Below are 18900 nucleotides of genomic sequence, written 5' to 3' on the forward strand. Positions count from 1 at the left end.
GTTTTCTTATTATTATTATTATTATTATTATTATTTAAATTTCAAATTTCATAAGGCCCCGATAAAATTATTATGTGTACAAAATTATTAAAGTGACACTTTGAAATCGTATAAACAATATTTAAATTTTTGTTTTTTTTACTTTTTTTATTATTATTATTATTATTTTTTTTTTTTTGTTCTACAAAATTTTAGTTAATCGTTTTTGAATTTTTTTTAAAATGCCCGAAAAAGAAAATCAACCGTCGGAAAAACCACCGCAAACACCAACGGGACCAGCAGCCCCAGACATTGATTTTATTCCCTACATCCTTGTACACAAAGTTCATAGAAATTTAAAAAGTAGTCAAGTTGAAATAGTACCCCTACATCATTATTTTAGAGATGTAACACCGGAACCGGAACCCGAGGGTGAAGGGGAACAAGAAACCGAAATACCTGGACCGCCACCTGTTATTTATGCTCCTCCACTACCGGCACTTAAAGAAAAAAAAAATTGGTGGGATTTTTTTCGTCCAATTTATGGGTAAATAAATATAAAATCAATAATTTAAATAATTACTTATAAATTAATATTAATAATAATAATAATAATAATAATAATAATAATAATAATAATAATAATAATAATTATTCATTGCGTGTTGTTTTTATTTTATATTTAAATTTGGATTTTCTATGGGGTAATAGGGGAGGAGGGAATGAGGGTTGGGAGAAATAAAAAAAAGGTTTAACTCGTTTATTATTATTATTATTATTTTACGGGATTTTGATGTAAAAACGACAATCAATCTATATAGAAAAAAAAATAAAAATAAAATACGTAGTAGTCGAACGTAGGATAATTTTCATGCACATAAATTTTTTTGTTTAAAGTAATAATTTATGTTAGTTTCATGTTAGACAAAAGCTAATTTTATAACGAATAAGGGGGGGGGGGGAAAATTTGCAATAAGGAAAAAAAAAAATTATCCATTGATATATTTATGTATATATATAACAATTTTTTTTTTTATTATTGTTCTCATCATCATTATCATCATCGTCATTCATCATGCGACATGAAATAAGTAAACAAGAAATTGTATTGAATTTAAGTCAGGGGAAATACATACACACACATATATATAATATATTAAATATAAATTTTTTTCTTTTTTTTTTTTTGTTAGATTCAACGAACCTCGAGTTCGTTCGAGACTTGAAAAATTAATGAACAGTTGGATTGTTCATGTAACTGATAGAAAATATATGATTAAACTACAAGAAAAAATTAAAGAAGATCATTTGAAAAGTTTAAAAAAAAGAATCAAAGAAAGAGAGGTTGTATTATTATTATTATTAATAATTTATTATTATTATTATTTATTTGTAAGATTTTGATTATTATTATTATTTCAGGCAGATGAAATGGAACGTGAAAAGAATTTGGTTTTGGAAGGAAAAATACCTTTTGAAGAAGCACCTGTAGAACTTAGATTACATCCAATATTTGTTATTGGTCAAATAGCTGAGAAAATAATTGAAGAAAGGAAAACATGGGTGAGTTAAATCATCATTATTATTATTATTTTTAAATCAAGTTGTTCTAGTATTGATGATGATGATGATGATGGTATTACAGAAAAAACAAATAACAAAAACGGATTTATATAAAACTCCATTGGCTAGAATAAGAGCAGCTGAAAAAGCATTAAAAGAAACTGTTTTTGTTAAAGTTTCAGAAGATGATAATGTTAGTCAAAGTGTTGCTGTTATCTGTGATACTGATGCTGATGCATTAGAAGACATTCTTAAAGGTTATATGTTTTCTGATGAAGATTATAGTTTATTAAAATATGAATATCCAGAAATTAAAAATATGAAATTAACAGATGTTAGTATTTCTCCTTCTTTCTCTCTATCTCTTCTCTTTGTTTTTTTCTAACTAATTTTATTAATTAATTTAATTTATAAATTGTTGTTGTTTTTTTTTTTTTAAATTTAGACTGTAATGGAATTATACAATCAAGCAGAAAGAATAATTTTCCTTCCAAAACCACCTTTGTTACCATGAGTAAGTTAATATTTTTTTTACTTTTTTTTTTAATGGTTTTTTTTAAAAAATTAAAAATTTCATTTTTACAGATTTGTATAAGAATAGATTGGGAAAATCAATAGAAAAAGTATTATTATTATTTATTTTAACATAGATTTTGTTTTTATATATAAAATAATATAAATTGCATTTCAAACACAAATTTAAAAAAAAAAAAAAAAAAATAGATGATAGTGACACAAAGGTAAAACAAATTATTATTATTATTTAATTCTTGTATTTAATTTTCATCTTTTTTTTAATATTTAAAATTTTTTTTTCTTTCAGATTTTCTAATAATTGTAATTATAATAAACAGTATCTGTACATCTTTTTTGTTTTAACTGTAAAAAAAAAAAAAAAAATAAATAAATAACAAGGTTTTTAATTTGTTGAATTAATTGTACGTTTCTGTTGGGAATTTTTCGTTTTGGGTTGATTTCGTTTAACTAAAAAAAAAATGAAATCGTTTTTTTTGTAATTAGTTGAACTCCTTCTTAATTTTCTATTTTCGTTTATTATAATTATTATAATTACAATATTTTCTTATCGTTTTTCTAAATTAATCTTTTACAAAAAGTCATAGAATAATCAAATGAGAAAAATCGCGCGCGACTAATCGAAATGTTTGTTTACTTTTTTTTATTACTCTATGATAAATAACAAATTAAAAAACGCCATGGAAACGAAGTTTTCGTAAAGTAGTAGGTAGGCAAACAAGTTTTTGTTGGTTAACAAATTCGCCTCACTCATTATTAAATTTTACTTTTAATTCTACGAACGGACAAAATTATTAACGTTTAAAATTATGTATGTATGTATGTATATATCGATAAATAAAACATATATATAATTATTATTATTTTTGTAGAGTATGTCACGTAAAAAAAGAAATCCAAAATCACGATGGGAGCCTTTACCCGAAGATGCTTCCGTTATGCAAGTAATGATCGTACCTGAAATTGACGATCAAATATTTCATTTTGATCAAATGTCAAATGAGGATTTGATTAATTTTTGTACGTTTATAGAACAATCTAATAATACTTTGGAAGTTGAAAATATGATAATTGAAAAATATTTAAGAAGAATGAATTCGAGTTTATTGGTGAGTCAATTAAATTCTATTGCAACGGTTAAAAAATTTAATTTTATAAAAAAATTTCCGTTTTTTTTTAAAATTATTTATTAGGAAAAAATGAATCAAATATTAGAAGCTGCAACTGCTGCTATACAAAAAGCAGAAAGAAATGTACACATTGGAGGGAAAACATCTACTTTTAGCATAACTAGAGATGGAGTAGTTAAAAATGCTGAAAGTTTAACAACAACTTCTTCAGGTACCGGATATAGTACTCCGTCAAGACATAATAAAATGAGTTGGTTCGGTTTATCAGACAGGTTAAAATCAAATAAATAAATAAATAATAATAATATTCATTTTTTTAAACATATATATATATATTTATGTATTTTTTTTTGTTAAACATCCAAAATCACAAATGTTTTTTTTTTTTTTTTTTTTTTTTTTGTTTCAAAACGATAGGGGTCCAAAAGTAAATTATTCACAAAGAATAAAAATAGTTAACAGAGAAATAGATGAATTAAGAACGATATTAGAAAATTTCAGAAAAAAAGCAAAAAAATTTAATTACATATTAAGAGTAATATATGTTTATTATTTACTTCGAAAAGACGGGAAAAAAAAACGGTTTTTTTTTTCCGTTACCGTCGATAATAATAATAATAATAATTACGTACGTGATTTTACCAGTGTCGTAATGAGGAAATATCGGAAAGACTTCAAGAGATACAAGAAGCTCAAATAACGTTTGAACAAAAATTAATGATTGAAGGTTTAGATCCCATCACTGGAAAATTACCTGGAGAAAAATTTATTAGGTATCAAGAAGTTAGATTAAAAACACAAGAAATACAACTTGATAGAATTAGAATAAAAACGGGATCGTTAAAAACTCATTTGAAAAAGGTTAAACATCAATTGGCACAAAAGGAAGAATTGGGTAATGATAATAATAATAATAATAATAATAATAATAGGTTTTGTTTTATTTTATTAATTTAACGTGGGCAAATTTTTGTTTTATTATTTTTTTTTTTTTTTTTTTGTAGGCGAAGTATTACACGCAGTAGATTTTGAAAAACTTCAAATTGAAAATAGATTGTGTCAAGAAATATTAGAAGATAATTTAAGTAATTTAATTGATATAAAAATAATTAATGGAAATTATGCGAATGTATTAAATTCGAGTAAGAAAAAATTACAAGAGCAAATGAATAAATTAGCGGATTTGCAAAAAAATGCAAAAGTCAAAGAACAAATAATGTCTGGATTGTTAGTCGATTACGAAAGAGCCAGTTTTGAAGTCCAAGCAGCTGAAAGTTCAATACAAAAAATTATTTCTTTAATGAAATCATATACCGTACCTGATTTATTACAATATATTAAAAAGAAAGCCGAACTTTATAGTTTGCAAAAAGAAATAAAAGTTTGTCGAAATTTTTTTTTGTGGGGGGAGGGAGGGGAGGGAGGGAAGTAATAAAATTTAATTTTTTTTTTTTTTTTAAGGTATTATCGAGACAAGTGGAACTTAAAGATTTAGAATTAGCAAGTAGACTAAGAAAAATGAAAGGAAATTCTGACTATGCAAAATCAGATTTACTTCTTAAAGCTTCACCTTCAGCAAGAGGAAGTATAACATTTTTTTAAAAGTAAGAAAATTTATTTATTATTTTCATTTTTATTTAATTATATCGTATAAATTTATATATATATATATATATTTATAATATTGATTTATTTATTTTTTTAAATTAAGTTAATTTTATAACAAAATTTTTTTAGTTATGAAAAAATAACGGTTAAAGTTACACAAGAAAAGCATTTTGAATATTCGCATTCATAAAGAAAAAGAAATTAATATCATCGATAACAATTTGAATTTTAATAACTATTATAAGATTACGAAAAAAAAAAAAAAGCTTTCTGTTATAATTAGTAAACATAATACTCATTTTATTTTTAATTCAAAAATTAATTTTATTAGTTTTAACAATCTGATGAATTAGAATCTGATTTTTTTGCTCTCGATAAACGTTCTAATTCAGCAGCAGCATCCGATCTCATTGCAGCTTTATCAGCATTCGATACAGTTGCATCCGTTCCGGTTTTTATTGCTCCCGGAACATTTCCGGGACTTTTCTTATTAAGTAACGAATTGAAAAAATTTGCCAATACACCTTCTCCGCTGCCTGGAATACCGGGCTTAATACTAAAAAAAAAAAAAAAAAAAGGGAAGGGAAGATGGAAATTAACATTGTGACTTTTAAACAGAATAATTTAATGAAATAATAAATACCCGTCTGGTTTTTTCGATGATACGACAGAAATATTACTCTGCATTCCCGAAGAACCTGCCAATCGACGTTCGGATGTTTTTTGAACACCCGGAGACATTTTGACGGCATCCGTACGACCTGCTTGAAGTTGATTGAGTTGTTTCGTTAAAAATGACTGCTCATCTTCGGCTTGTAATTCAACTTCTTTGGTAGCTGATTTTCTACTTCCTTTGGGCACAGTAATAACTTCACTGTAAGTGCAATATGTTTAAATTAAATACTAACCCCATTTTAAATCGGAATTTGCTATGGTTTAAGATAAACATTTTAATAATTACTAACTTGTATGGTTGATCTGGTTTAAAACTATGCATTGATTCTGTTAAAATAGCTATTTTATTCGCCTGATCCCAGCCAGCTGGGACGAGGACAGCATCTTTTTCTACGACAAGAGCTGGTGGTGCTGAACCCAAACCATAAATTCTGTGAGTTAAATATTTATATAGTAAATCTAAATTTTTATCTTCTTTTGCACTAGTGTAAAATAAATCAGCACCATGACTCATACAAAAATTTCTTAAATGATACTGTATAAAATCAAAATGTTCTTCTCTGTAATCATATTCTTTTTCCAACATCGACATGTAGTCAGTCTAAAAAAAACATTGACATTTTTTTCAGCAATTTAATCGTTTAATAAATTTTATTGCTAATTATCAACTTAATAGTTTAAAAAATTAATTTTAAATTCAATAAATACAAATATATAAAAAAAATATATTCAAAAATCACAAATAGTCAATTATAAATACTTACTTTTGTAATGCAAACAATTATATCAACTCCATAATTGGTTGTAAGAACATTGTCAGGCAAAGGTAGTAAATCTTCTTCATCTAAAGCTTTTGATGCTCTTTTAGGTCCTTCCTCTGCAGCTTCTGAATACTCTTGCCACTTCTTAGCACCTGATAATCATATTCATAATTTAAAACATAGTTTAGATGGCAAACTTTAATCAAAGTTTCTTTTAAATAGTTTTTGCAGAAATTTTAAATTAAAGCTAAAAAATTTGACTAAAGGTGTTTTATATGCAAACATTAGAGTAAATAATTGAAAATTAACAAGAAATATAATGTATGGATATATAAATCTTCTCTTACATTTCTGTCTGCATTCTTTTTCTACATCCGGATCTATATTTAAAGATTTTAAATGTTTATGTAATTTATCAGACCACATTTCCAATTGATCCATTATAGTACAGGGAGATGTCATTGAAGCAACCAACATGACAAGTGTGTGAGGATAATTTTCTTTAGGTAATGCAAAGTTTAATAAATTTAAATGACCAGGATCACCATCGAGAACCCACACTCCCAATCTTGTAGAATCTGACAATGAAATATACAATAATTAATGAAAATTTTAAATCAAATTTTTAAAAAATGATAAAAATATGTAATATTTAAAAAATTACCATCTCTGTATTCATCTCGCACATCAATATATGCATATTCTAAACCAGAACCTTTGGTAGGATCCTCCACACCCTGAAGCTTGGCAACAAGAGTAGTTTTGCCACTTCCATTATCTCCCAAAACAAGAACGGATTTATTAGTCGGTAATTTTGTATTTCCCTGAGCTTGAACTTCACTCAAAATACAAGACCTAAGATAGAAAATTTTTTTTAAAATTTTAGTAAATGTCACGTCATGAGTAAATTATATATTGAAAACACAAATATTTTTTAATTGTCAAATCGTTTTATGAAAGCATATTTGTGTAGTAATATAAAAGATTATAACTTTAAAATAATGAATTTTTATTTTATTTTTAATGTTTTAATAAATACCAACCATAAATTTTCTTTACTGTCGTATTCATCCTTTTTTTTTAATTGATTAGATTTATTTTTATCCGTATCACCTCCAAAAGGTGCCATTTTGAATTACTCAAGGGTTATGGACAACTATTGATTATTTCAATGTTGCTTGCCTACATCTCGATGGTATTGCCACATTTAAAAACAAATAAAGTTAACTTAAAATCTTTCTATCGAAAAAAAAAATTTTATTTTATTTAATTGTCGTAACATGTCGCTATAATATGAGAGCAATTATCAGTAAATTAATGTCTTATAAAATGTATTTTTAATTCAGTTGCATTTCTGTTTGTCTTTTTTTTTTTTTAAAATGCAGACGGACGATGCTAGGTACCTAAGACGGTAAGTATTAATGGCAATTTTCTTAATATTTTTAATGTTTAATATAAATGATATAATTATTTAGAATTTTAAATATATTTGTGTAACAAAATAGATTGTTATTAATTTTGTTTTATGTTATTTCTTTTACAGTAAAATTCGGTCGGGTTCAATTGATGTTCATCCAACCGAAAAAGCTTTGGTTGTCAATTATGAATTGGAAGCCCTTATTTTGGGTGAAATGGGAGATCCCATGCTGGGTGACAAAAAAGAATATCAAAAAATCATAAGACTAAATTCACTAAATGCAAAAACTGATTGTTCTGCTTTGGCCAAAGAAGTCGTTGATAAATGCAGTTTAATTCATCATTCAAAACTTAATGAAGTCGAACATTTAATTCGATATCTTAAAAACAGAAAAGATGTACCTTCAAATAATGGTGCATACATTATTAAAGTTTACATTTAGTAATAATTACCATTTTTTATGCCTGAAAGTCATCTTAATAAATATAATTTTTTTTATTGTTTAGAAAGTGGAGGAATGTCTGATTCTTTTTCTGCTTGGGGAGCTGAAATTATTGAAAAAGCTAATATAGCCAATATGGATTCTTACATTGAATACTTGTATGAAGATACTCATGAAAAGATATTGGGTTCATCAATGATCCTTGCTCTAGTAAAAAATCCTTATAATTTAAAAGAGATAGCTGTGAATGGTAAAATTTCTATTTTAAATTTATTTTTAATAAGAACTATACAGAGAAATATTATTTTCTCTAAATAAAGAAAAAAGGTATTTCAATTAAAAAAATAAAAAAAAACTATATTTTTAAATTATAGAAGTAGCTCTGAGTGCTTTATCAAGAGTTTTACGAGAAGACTGGAAAAAAAATGTAGAATTAGCTGCAAACATCATTCAAATATTTTCTTGCTTTTCTTCATACAGTCAATTTCATCCTGTTATTATACAATATAAAATAGGATCACTTTGTATGGAAGTTATTGATCATGAATTAAAAAAACAAGAAAACTTAGAAACAAAAAAAGCATTATCGCCATCGACTCAAAAAAGTCCAAGTCCTGCTTCAAAAGATGTTAAAAAAAGACAAAGTATGATTCCAATTGGAAAAAGGAGATCAGATTCTGCCAGTAAGAACAGTGCTTCCAAAGAAGACTTTAGGTATTTATCAAACTACATTTACAGATAAAAATATTATCTAACCGTTATTTTTTCCATTAAATCTTGCCGTGTTCTTTTGTAGAAAATCTTTGCCAGGAACACCAGTAGGTTTTTCTAAATTAGATTTATTAAACGATAACGTAATATCTAATGAAAATCAAAAAGATACAGTAGTAAATAAACAAGATCAGTTACTTCAAGCTTGCGTACAATTATTATTGAACATTGCGGAAAATACAAAAGTTGAAGAAAAAATGAGAAAAAGAAACATTTCTAGTATGCTCATTAAATTATTAGAAAGTAACTCAATGGGACTCTTAACAACGTGTATTAAATTTCTTAAGAAGCTTTCAGTATTTAGAGAAAATAAGGATGACATGGTCGATTCAAACGTTATTGAAAAGCTTTGTAAAATATTTTCTATTGGAAATAAAGATCTCATATTATTGACACTTAAATTAATGTACAATCTTTCCTTTGATGCCGAGATAAGGGAAAGAATTGTTATGAATGGTTTATTGACAAAACTTGTTTCCTACTTGGGTACACAAATTTTTCAATTTTGTTTTTTTTTTTTTTTTAATATTCATATGATTACTTAATAAAATTAATAAAAAAAAAAAAAAAAAAACTTTTAGATAAAGAAGATTTTAAGGAAGTTATATTGGGTATTTTATATCATTTGAGTATGGATGATAAAGTTAAGTCTATGTTTGCTTATACCGAGTGTATACCAATGGCGAGTATTAATTTGCAGTTTTTAAAAGATATATTTAAATATTACCTGTAATAATATCTTTCTTTTTGTAGATAATGAATATGCTTTTGGATAATAAATTTAGAAAACTTGTGATTGCTCTTGGAATTAATTTGGCAATAAATAAAAAAAATGCTGAAATAATGATTGCTGATGACAGACTACAGAAATTTTTAGAAAGAGCTTTTAAAAATCAGGATTCTTTACTCATGAAAATGATTCATAACATAGCCATGCACGAACCTCTTAATCGTGGCATTGTTGTGAGTTTTTTCATTTTTTTTTTTTTTTTTTTTTTTTCATTAAACCAATTAAATTTACCTTAAGGAAAAAAATTACGTTTTTAACAGGAATTCGTTGGAGATATCGCCAAAGCAGTCACGCAATGTGATTCCGAAGAGTTTGTTATGGAGTGCATTGGAATTCTTGGATGTTTAACACTTCCCGAATTAGATTTCAATGAAGTTTTTCAACAATTCGAACTTTTACCATGGATTAAAAACATGTTGATTCCCGGGAAAACCGAAGACGATATGGTTTTAGAAATAGTTATACTTTTGGGTACCGCTGCCTGTGACGAAGATTGCGCCATGTTAATGTGCAAAGAAGGAATTTTAATTTCTTTAATCGAATTGCTTAAAGGTTTAATTGATAAATTTAGTTATATAATAATTTAAAAGTTAACATATTAAAAATAATTTTTTTTTTTTTTTGTAGCCAAACAAGAAGATGACGAAATAGTTCTTCAGATCATTTATATGTTTTATCAGATTATTCGTCACGATTCTACGAGGAATCATCTTATTTTAGAAACTGATGCCGCTGCTTATTTAATTGATTTAATGCAGGATAAAAATAAAGAAATAGCTATTGTCTGTGATTCTTGCCTAGATATTATATCTGTAAGATGATATTTAAAGTTTGTTGCCTTTCTTAGTGTTCTTCCTCTTAATGTTTTAGAATTTGCGCATTTTAGGAATTTAGTAACGAATGGAAGAAAAGAATAATGGTTGACAAATTTCGATTTCACAATTCTCAATGGCTTGAAATGGTTGAAAATCAAGCGTTAGATGATGCTGATTTTGCTTTGGGCGAAGACAATCTTCCTCCTTATTTAAGTTCCGATTTAATGCAACATACAATGTTGTATCCGACAAATTCTCAAATATCTCTAGAAGATTTACAGGCAGAAGAACCATTTTTAGATCTTTCGGCAGAGGATGGATCTTTTTCAAAGTTAGTTTAAATAGTTAAACGTTATTTAAATTTAAATAAATGTAATTATTAACTTGTTTATTTTTTTCAGATTCGGACCTGAATTCGATGTTGAATTGGAATCTACAGAATTAAACATCCCTTGCCCTTTAGATAATTAAATTTATTTATTTATAACTTTAAAAATTTAATATAACTAGAAATAACCTAATTTGAAATGCAATTAAACATTATTACGGTTAATTTATGTAGTTAGTTGTACAAAAGTTACCAAATAATTTTTAGAGAAATTTTTATTTATATATAATTTTATTTAAAAAAATATATTTAGTTACATTTTGCAATAGTAAAAATCATGATTTTGCCCCATTTGTAGTTTTTTTTTGAGATCATGAGATAATAATTTAAATGAAATCTTTTGCTTTACTTTTTACTATTTAGAAATGTTTCACAAAAAAAAAAATCTTTTAAAAATTTTAATCATCAATGTCAAAAAAAAAGCATTTATGATATACAATTCGCTTAAGCAGCCTTAAAAAAAAAAAAATTGTTACGCTTACGATACGTCACATTATTTTTTAATAAATGTTTTTAATTTATTTTTCGTTTAAATTTTTTTGAATTATGCTATTTTTTACAAATTTAAAATCAGAAATTTTTTTTTGGGAAATAAGTTGAATATTTTGTGGTAGGGAATCAGTTGCGCGCCAAAATAAACGTTTTAATGGTTTCCTTACTGAAATTTTTCAATGTTGGCAACAGGTAACAGCACGTGTTAGTCTTCTGCTTAAACTTAAAGTATTTGTACAAATTAAAATGGATATATTAAATAAATATATTGATTCTGACATAAAAACATTAGAAAAAAATTTAGATGATATATTTTTAAATATTTTTAAAAGAGAAGTTTTTTCTGAAAATGGATTTACTGATTTATACGTGACTTTTTTAGAAAAATCTTTTTTAACGTTTTCGAAACATCAACGGTTAGCCCAATTTACTAAACGGTAAATATAGTAAACGAAATTTACTAAAGTATTTTTTCATATTATTTAATTTACATGACTGAAAAGTGATTCTATAAATGATGTAAAAACAAAAAAAAAACTAGCTTTTAAAATTTTTTATTTAAAATTATGTTATCTTAATATTAACTTTCTAATCATCCTTTTTGCAGATTTTTATCTAATTTAAAGAACACTACTAACGACTTGTCTACAGAAGAAATACTTCCTCTTAAAGCATTACAAGAATTTTCCAGAGTTTTAGTACCATTGTCCAGCCAACATTCCATAGATCTTATGAAAGTGCTGGTTAATGAATTGGACGAATCCTGCAAGATTATTACGGAAGAAAAAAATGGTTACTGTACATTTTAATTTTTGTTTTTAAATAATACATATTATTATAATTTCTAATTAAGTGTTCATGTTGCAGATAATATCATTCTTGTTTTTGAAATCACATGTATTTTTCTTATAAATTTTTTAAAAGAAGTCAAATTGTATGCTCCGAGTACTTCATACATTTCAATTAAGTCATTAGTGGATTATCTTGATAATTTAAAAACAATTGATAAAAATTTTTTAAATTTTTTACTAAAAGAAAAAGATTTCATTTTAAAGGTAAGTAATCAAGTTATTAAAAATTTTCATAATAACAAAATTTTATTTATAAATTTATTTTATAAAAAAATAATTTTCAGCATAAAGCGATTGTTGAATACTTTTTAAAAGTGTGCTTTTACTGCAGAGAAATATATTCTATAGTAAGTTTTTACAAAGATACATTCTCTCAATCTTTAACTAATATTAAAGATGATTGGCAAAAATGTTTTGATGAAAATCAATGGAATGAATTGATTGAAAATTATTTTACAGAAGGATTCGAATCATGTCACTTAGTGATGGTAAGTTATTTTTTTTTTTTTTTATTTAAATCGGTGTACATTACCTAAAATTTTTTTATTCTAAAACTTTTTTTAATACTATCAATGAATTTTTTTTTTTAACATTGATTTAAAATTTTTTTTAGTTTCAAATAGCTGTTCAAAATATGAGATTAACAAAATTACACGATGACAATGAAAATATAATTGAATCAGACGCAGACATTATTTTTTCATATTTAAATTCAAACATATCGAAAATAAATTTATTAGAATCTGTAAAAGTTGAGGACATTACTTTATTGATGAATGTTTTGAATTCGAAACAAAAAAAAAAATTAATTAAAAAATTACTGAACAAATTATTAAAATATAAAGATAAAGATAAAGTTGTGAATTGGTTATCCAATCCAAAATTATTAGAAAATTCAGAGTTTAACAAATATTTATTTGAAGGATTAGTTAATAAAGTAAATGTAATTTTTAAAAAATTAATTAAAAATGAAAATCTCAATGAATCAATTTTAAACAGCGAATACTTTGATGATGATTGTAACGTTAACTTAAGTAATGAGAAAAAATTTACTCATAAATTAAATTTATTACTTTTGAGTAATAAGAAAATATCAAAAATTTTTATTAACAATTTGGAAAAAATACAATCGTTTGAATTGATAATAGAAATATTCATAAAACTTCCTTTGATTTACATGGAATCGAATTTGAAAAAATTAGGACTTGCATTTACAATTCAATTATCTATAATATGTTGTCATAATGAATCATTAACTGAAATTTTATTTAAAAAAATATGCGAATATTTGGATACGAATGTTGATGTTGCCTCTTGTTTCAATATGGGCCTATGCCTGAATTGGTTAAATGATCTTCCGATTGAAAATTCATCCATTAACAATCTTAAAATAAAAATAATTCATAGATTGGTAAACATATCATATAATTCCAAACGAGGACTTGGTCAAATAGAAGTTATTATTGATTCAAATCAATTATTTAAAAGTGTTGAAAAAGTAAAAGCTCTCACAACTCATGTTGCAATATATGAAAAATTAGGAGAAGTAAGTTTATAATTATAATATTTAATAAAAAGAATTTTCCTCGATTAAATTGTTATAATTTATTTTGTTTAAATTAAAGTTTTCAGTTAAAGGAAAAAAAAGAAAATCAAATTCTAAAATAAATTCTTGTTCATCGAAAATAGCTAAAATAATTGATGCGGAAGGAATGAATTTGAACGATACGATTTTACACGATAAAAATTATCATCAATTATTTTTTAAAATATTAAAAATACAATTAATAAATAACGGTTCGAAAATGAATTATTCAAAAATATTAAATGATAAATTCAAAGAATATTTTAATTTTGCGGTGAGAATATATATATATCATTAATTATTAATATTACAAAAATTTATTAATCATCTCGGGATTTTTTCATTTATGTCTGAATTTGTGTCAAATTTCAGGTGGAAAAATTAAAAAATGACGAAAAAGACGAAGAAGCAGCATCGTTTTTGTTGACTTTATGTACATTATATCCGAAAATTAGAAAACATTTACCGGAAAATAGTTTATACGAAATGTGGTCTGCATTTAAAAATTATGAAAAAACAGATTGGAAAATATTTGCATTAAATAGCAACGAGATGGAATTTGATTATATTTTGAAAGATTTAATTAACGAAACAAAAGTCGGTCATATTTTCATTATCGAATCCATAATTGTTTTGTTTTTTTATAATTAAAATGAATTTTTTTTCTTGTTTTAGGAATATTTAAAATCATCATCATCATCATCATCATTAAATTATTTTTCCATTTGGAAATCTTTTGTTTTCAATTCGAATTCGGATGATAGGAAAAAAAAAATTCAAATTTCCATAGAAAATTTTTTTGAATTTATTAGAGAATATGAATTAAATTGGATTCAATTTTCACCTGAGAGAAAACAATTTTTATTAAATTTATTCTGTTACTTTCTCTCGAATAAAAAAGTATGCAAAAAAAGGGGGAAAAAAGTTAAATTAATTAACGTTTTAAGTTCGTTTTGCACATTATTTTTATTTTCCCTTCGTTTTTTTTTTTTTTTTTTTTTTTTTTTTTCCAGGTTGTTCTGACAACGCAAATGTTAAATACGATATCAGATGTGATGCTCGAATGCATTCACGATTTTACTCTGACTAATAAAGATTTTCACGGTTTATTCACAAAGGAAATAGAAGGAGTTATATCGTTACTTTTAAATCATTTTGAATGGAGCAAATGTAAAATTCATATATTTTTCGCTTTGTTTAAACAAATGTGTAATGAATTGACGAAAAGAAGTGATTCTTCATTGCCAACATCGACCGATGATATTACTTATTTATCAGGATGCGCTTATGCATTGGAAAAGTAATAAAAATAAAATAATTACAATTTTTTTTTTTTTTTTTTTTTTGTTAACAAAATTCATGGCGGCGTAATTACTTTTCTTGTGTTTTTTTTTTTTTTACAGATGGGTGGGTTTTATGAATAAAACAAAAAAAGATTTTGCTAGAATCACGTCTTATTTTATAGCGGCCATAATATCTTGCATAACAACCGTCACCGTTCTCGCACCGATTAAGGTAAAAAAAATAAATTATTAAATTTTCTTTCGTTAAAAGGGTCGTTAATTATCTTTATTTTCATATTAAAACAATCAACAACCAATCGAAAATTTTTTTAAAAATTCTTTAAATTTATTTTTATGTAAAAAAAAATTTATAATTTTTCATTTTTCATTTTTTTCCAGATTCATCTCGTGAATTGTTTAAATCATCTTTTAAATATGTCTGACTCTTACACTGTTTCTTATCTTTTGAGAGTTTTGAAACCTGGTTATCAACAAGTTTTCACGAGTTTATACGGTCAATTTAAAAAATATCACAAATACTCGGGAAAAATTTAATCATCGTGATAAAATAAACGATGATAAAATTTGAGATCATCCCTCGTGTCGCACGTGACGTCTGGGAAACGTGTAAGGCACTTATATTGTTATCTTCCCCTAATAAAAATTAAAAAATAAAAGCTCAATTTTTTAAAATTAATTAATAAAATTTTTTTATTTTTTTACCTTCCGAAAGATGAAAATTTGTAAAACCGAATTTAATGACCTCCGAAGGAAAACTCCAACCGAAACGATTCTAGAAAATATTTTGACTTCATAAAGTGATAATCTGTCAAGGCCGTTTAGTGTATACGACTTCGTATGAAGCGGAACGGAGGAAAGACTATCCGCGGGTATGATAAAACTTATCCAAGGTAAATTATTTTCTTTACGAAAAAGTATTTTATATTCGAAAATCGGCGAAAAACTTTCCGCTTCCCAAATCAACGTAAAACTATCGGGTGGTTTTTTTTGCGTTTCTCTAACGACGGCCGGACTTGCAATACCTAAAAAAAAAAAAAATGAAGTAACACGATTGATTGATTGATTGATTGATTGATTGATGCATTCCTAATTGGATTTCCAGGTTTAAACTCGTGATTCAGAAATACCGGAATCGAGAGTCATAATAAATAAACCCAACCACAATAATCTTTTGCATTTTTTTTTTTTTATCATCAATCAGTCAGTCATTCAGTCATTCATTTGATAAAAATCAATTTGTAATAATAATAATTTAAATTTTTCTATGAATTTTTTTTTTTTTTTTTTTTTTTGTAAACGTAAATCACGAATTGAATAATCTTGCGTTAAGTAAATAAAAAAAAATAGTCACCTGATAAAACAATAAGACGTTCATCCGTTCCCAATTTATTACTCGCTCGGCAAGTATAATTACCAAAATCGGAATGTGTAAAAGGATTAAATATAAGATAATATTCTTTTCCGTTTGTTTTACGTATGATTTGGGGGGAGGAACCTTTTAAGGTTTCGCCATTGAAAAACCATTCTATTTGCGAATCGGGTTCCGCTTCAACGCGACACGTTAATATTGTTTTTATACCAGGTGCCGTATTAATCCACGTTTTTTCCGTTTCAACTTCCGGTTTATCTGTAAATTATCATGCGTGCATTTTTTTTTTTTCATTTTTTTCATTTTTTTTTTTTATGAATTACATAATAAAATGTTATTAATTAATTAATTGCATACGTAATATTTTCAATATTATGTTTTTATGAATGGGTGAACCGATACCATTATTTGCTTCGCATTGATAAATACCAGAAAGGAAACGATCGGATGCTGTAAATTCTAATTTTTCCATATTTTCTACTTTTACGGAATCCATTAATAAATCCTAAAAAAAAAACAAAAAAAAAAAAAAATTATCAACGTAAAAGTGATAAGAGGTTAACGGTGATTATTTCTAATACTGAAAATATTTTCTTAGTGTACAGCAATTCTTAAAATTGTGTATATAAAAAAAAGGAGGTTAAAAATTAAGTGAAAAACCTAATCTAACAAATGATTCTCGCTTTAAAAATAGAATAAATATTTTCGTATAGGTTTTGGTAAAAAAAAAAAAAGGAAAAATTTATTAAATGGGGATATGAATCATAAATTTTCGCATAATAAATAATAATAATATTTTTTTAGTCAAAAGGAAAAATTAATTTTTTTTTAAAATGCAATCGTTCATTACTCAGAATCGATAAAAAAAAAAGAAAAATTTCCAAAATATATGAGTGAGTGTTGTTAAAACGTGACAAATTTAACGGAAAATTTTTTTTTTTTTACCTTAGCTCGCCAGGTTATTATGGGGGGGGGCATACCAGTTGCCGTACATCCAATTAATACTTTTTCACCTAAAACAACTTCAATATAACCATTCGGGGGGTTTATTTGTATTTTTGGCGGATCTATAAAAAAAAAAAAAAACAAACGACTCCCTTTAAAAAAAAAAAACGTAAAAGGGGTTGGTTAAAAAAAAAAAAAAAAAATAACCATCTGCCATGGATAATGAGTCAGAAGTTTTTTTTTTTTTTTTTTATTATTATTGACAGGGTTATTTGATTCCTTTCAACCCACCGTTAATTTTCTCACTAGTCGAAAATTTTTTAAAAAGTAAATTTTATTATTATTATTATTACTTTACGTTACGTACGTTATTTAAATAAAATGCAATTTCTTATAAGTTTCCTATCGAAATTTTGTCTTTTTTTTTTGTAAGATTCGTTTAAGATCAGTAAAAAAAATTTATGATAATAATAATAGGTTATACACATCATTGAATGATTATGATTTTATATTTTAATCACATTCATAAATTTTTTTTTTTTTTTTATTAAAGTCATTAAAATGCAATTAACATCATAATATAGTTATTTAATATTTATTTCAATCATCGAACCGAATAAATATTTTTTTTTTTTTTTTTGGCACGTTAAACGGGTATGATTCAATGATAGTGACAAATAATATATATAATTTATAAAAATAAATAATTTTGCGTCGTTTTTTTTTTTTTGCAGCTTTGATTAAAAATTAATAATTCGCGTAAAGTCGTTAAAATAAAAAAAGAGAAAAAAAGAAGGTAAATTAATAAAAATAAAATAATGGGGAATTTTTTTATCCTTGTTATTAATAATTTTATGTAATTTATTCGTATTAGGGTTTAATTTTTTTATTTATTTTTTTTACGATCGTAAAAATTACACAATTTTCATTTTCAAAAACGAATAAAATTTTTATATAGTAACAAAAACGTTGAAAGTGGAATCAAGTAGGATAAAATTAAAATTATTAAATTTTTCAATGTTACCAACTTGATTTTTGTTGGCGCGAAATCGATTGATTTGTTATTGTTTTCGTTTATGAAACTTACATAAAATTTGTACGTTTTGAGTAAGTTTAAGTGGTGACCATGGTTGTGGTCTGACAATTTCACAACTATAATCTCCTGAATCTTCTGGTTTAACAGTTTCTATCGACAAACCATCTTTTAATATTTTATATTTTGATTGAATCGAAATTGGTAAGTTGTTTGAATCGTATAACAAAGTTTCATCTTTCCACCATCTTACATAACTTCCACCTATTTAAACACAAACGGTTTTTTCTTATTAATAATTAAGTTCTAAACGGTGAAAATGTTTTATTTTTAATAAATTATTTATTAAAATTTGCTTAGAGAGTTATAAATATAATATTGTGTAAGGTTGAGTATAATTTTTTTTATCAATTTCACATGATATTGGGTATCATTGAATGATTTTTGT

The 18900-nt window shown here is 25.1% G+C and overlaps 5 protein-coding genes across 5 annotated transcripts; 3 read left to right on the top strand and 2 right to left on the bottom strand.

Moving 5' to 3' along the window:
* Positions 1-221: 221 nt before the first annotated feature.
* On the top strand, positions 222-2374 carry Phum_PHUM250140 (uncharacterized protein; the record flags this gene model as incomplete). Its single annotated transcript, XM_002426333.1, has 7 exons — positions 222-526; positions 1173-1323; positions 1402-1546; positions 1584-1880; positions 1988-2056; positions 2128-2165; positions 2366-2374. The coding sequence occupies 7 exons, from the start codon at positions 222-224 to the stop codon at positions 2372-2374; spliced, it is 1014 nt and encodes a 337-aa protein (XP_002426378.1).
* A 2773-nt stretch (positions 2375-5147) lies between these two features.
* On the bottom strand, positions 5148-7379 carry Phum_PHUM250150 (Cytoplasmic dynein 1 light intermediate chain, putative; the record flags this gene model as incomplete). Its single annotated transcript, XM_002426334.1, has 7 exons — positions 5148-5370; positions 5458-5688; positions 5780-6090; positions 6254-6402; positions 6598-6828; positions 6915-7105; positions 7294-7379. 7 exons carry the CDS (start codon positions 7377-7379, stop codon positions 5148-5150), a joined length of 1422 nt encoding a protein of 473 aa, XP_002426379.1.
* Positions 7380-7629: 250 nt separating this feature from the next.
* Positions 7630-10826, top strand: Phum_PHUM250160 (Kinesin-associated protein, putative; the record flags this gene model as incomplete). The annotated part of the gene is made up of 10 exons (XM_002426335.1): positions 7630-7661; positions 7794-8080; positions 8174-8359; positions 8484-8823; positions 8906-9366; positions 9462-9562; positions 9634-9843; positions 9931-10222; positions 10298-10482; positions 10557-10826. The coding sequence occupies 10 exons, from the start codon at positions 7630-7632 to the stop codon at positions 10824-10826; spliced, it is 2364 nt and encodes a 787-aa protein (XP_002426380.1).
* A 785-nt stretch (positions 10827-11611) lies between these two features.
* Phum_PHUM250170 (uncharacterized protein) lies at positions 11612-15639 on the top strand (the record flags this gene model as incomplete). Its single annotated transcript, XM_002426336.1, has 7 exons — positions 11612-11802; positions 11973-12157; positions 12840-13714; positions 14174-14398; positions 14815-15101; positions 15205-15316; positions 15484-15639. 7 exons carry the CDS (start codon positions 11612-11614, stop codon positions 15637-15639), a joined length of 2031 nt encoding a protein of 676 aa, XP_002426381.1.
* An 81-nt stretch (positions 15640-15720) lies between these two features.
* Phum_PHUM250180 (Opioid-binding protein/cell adhesion molecule precursor, putative) lies at positions 15721-18886 on the bottom strand (the record flags this gene model as incomplete). The annotated part of the gene is made up of 7 exons (XM_002426337.1): positions 15721-15738; positions 15808-16127; positions 16457-16732; positions 16832-16979; positions 17420-17541; positions 18507-18700; positions 18870-18886. 7 exons carry the CDS (start codon positions 18884-18886, stop codon positions 15721-15723), a joined length of 1095 nt encoding a protein of 364 aa, XP_002426382.1.
* Between the last annotated feature and the right edge of the window lie 14 nt (positions 18887-18900).

Source organism: Pediculus humanus, genomic scaffold (assembly GCF_000006295.1).
Source record: "Pediculus humanus corporis 1103172107617 genomic scaffold, whole genome shotgun sequence".
NCBI classification, from domain to species: Eukaryota; Metazoa; Arthropoda; class Insecta; order Psocodea; family Pediculidae; genus Pediculus; species Pediculus humanus.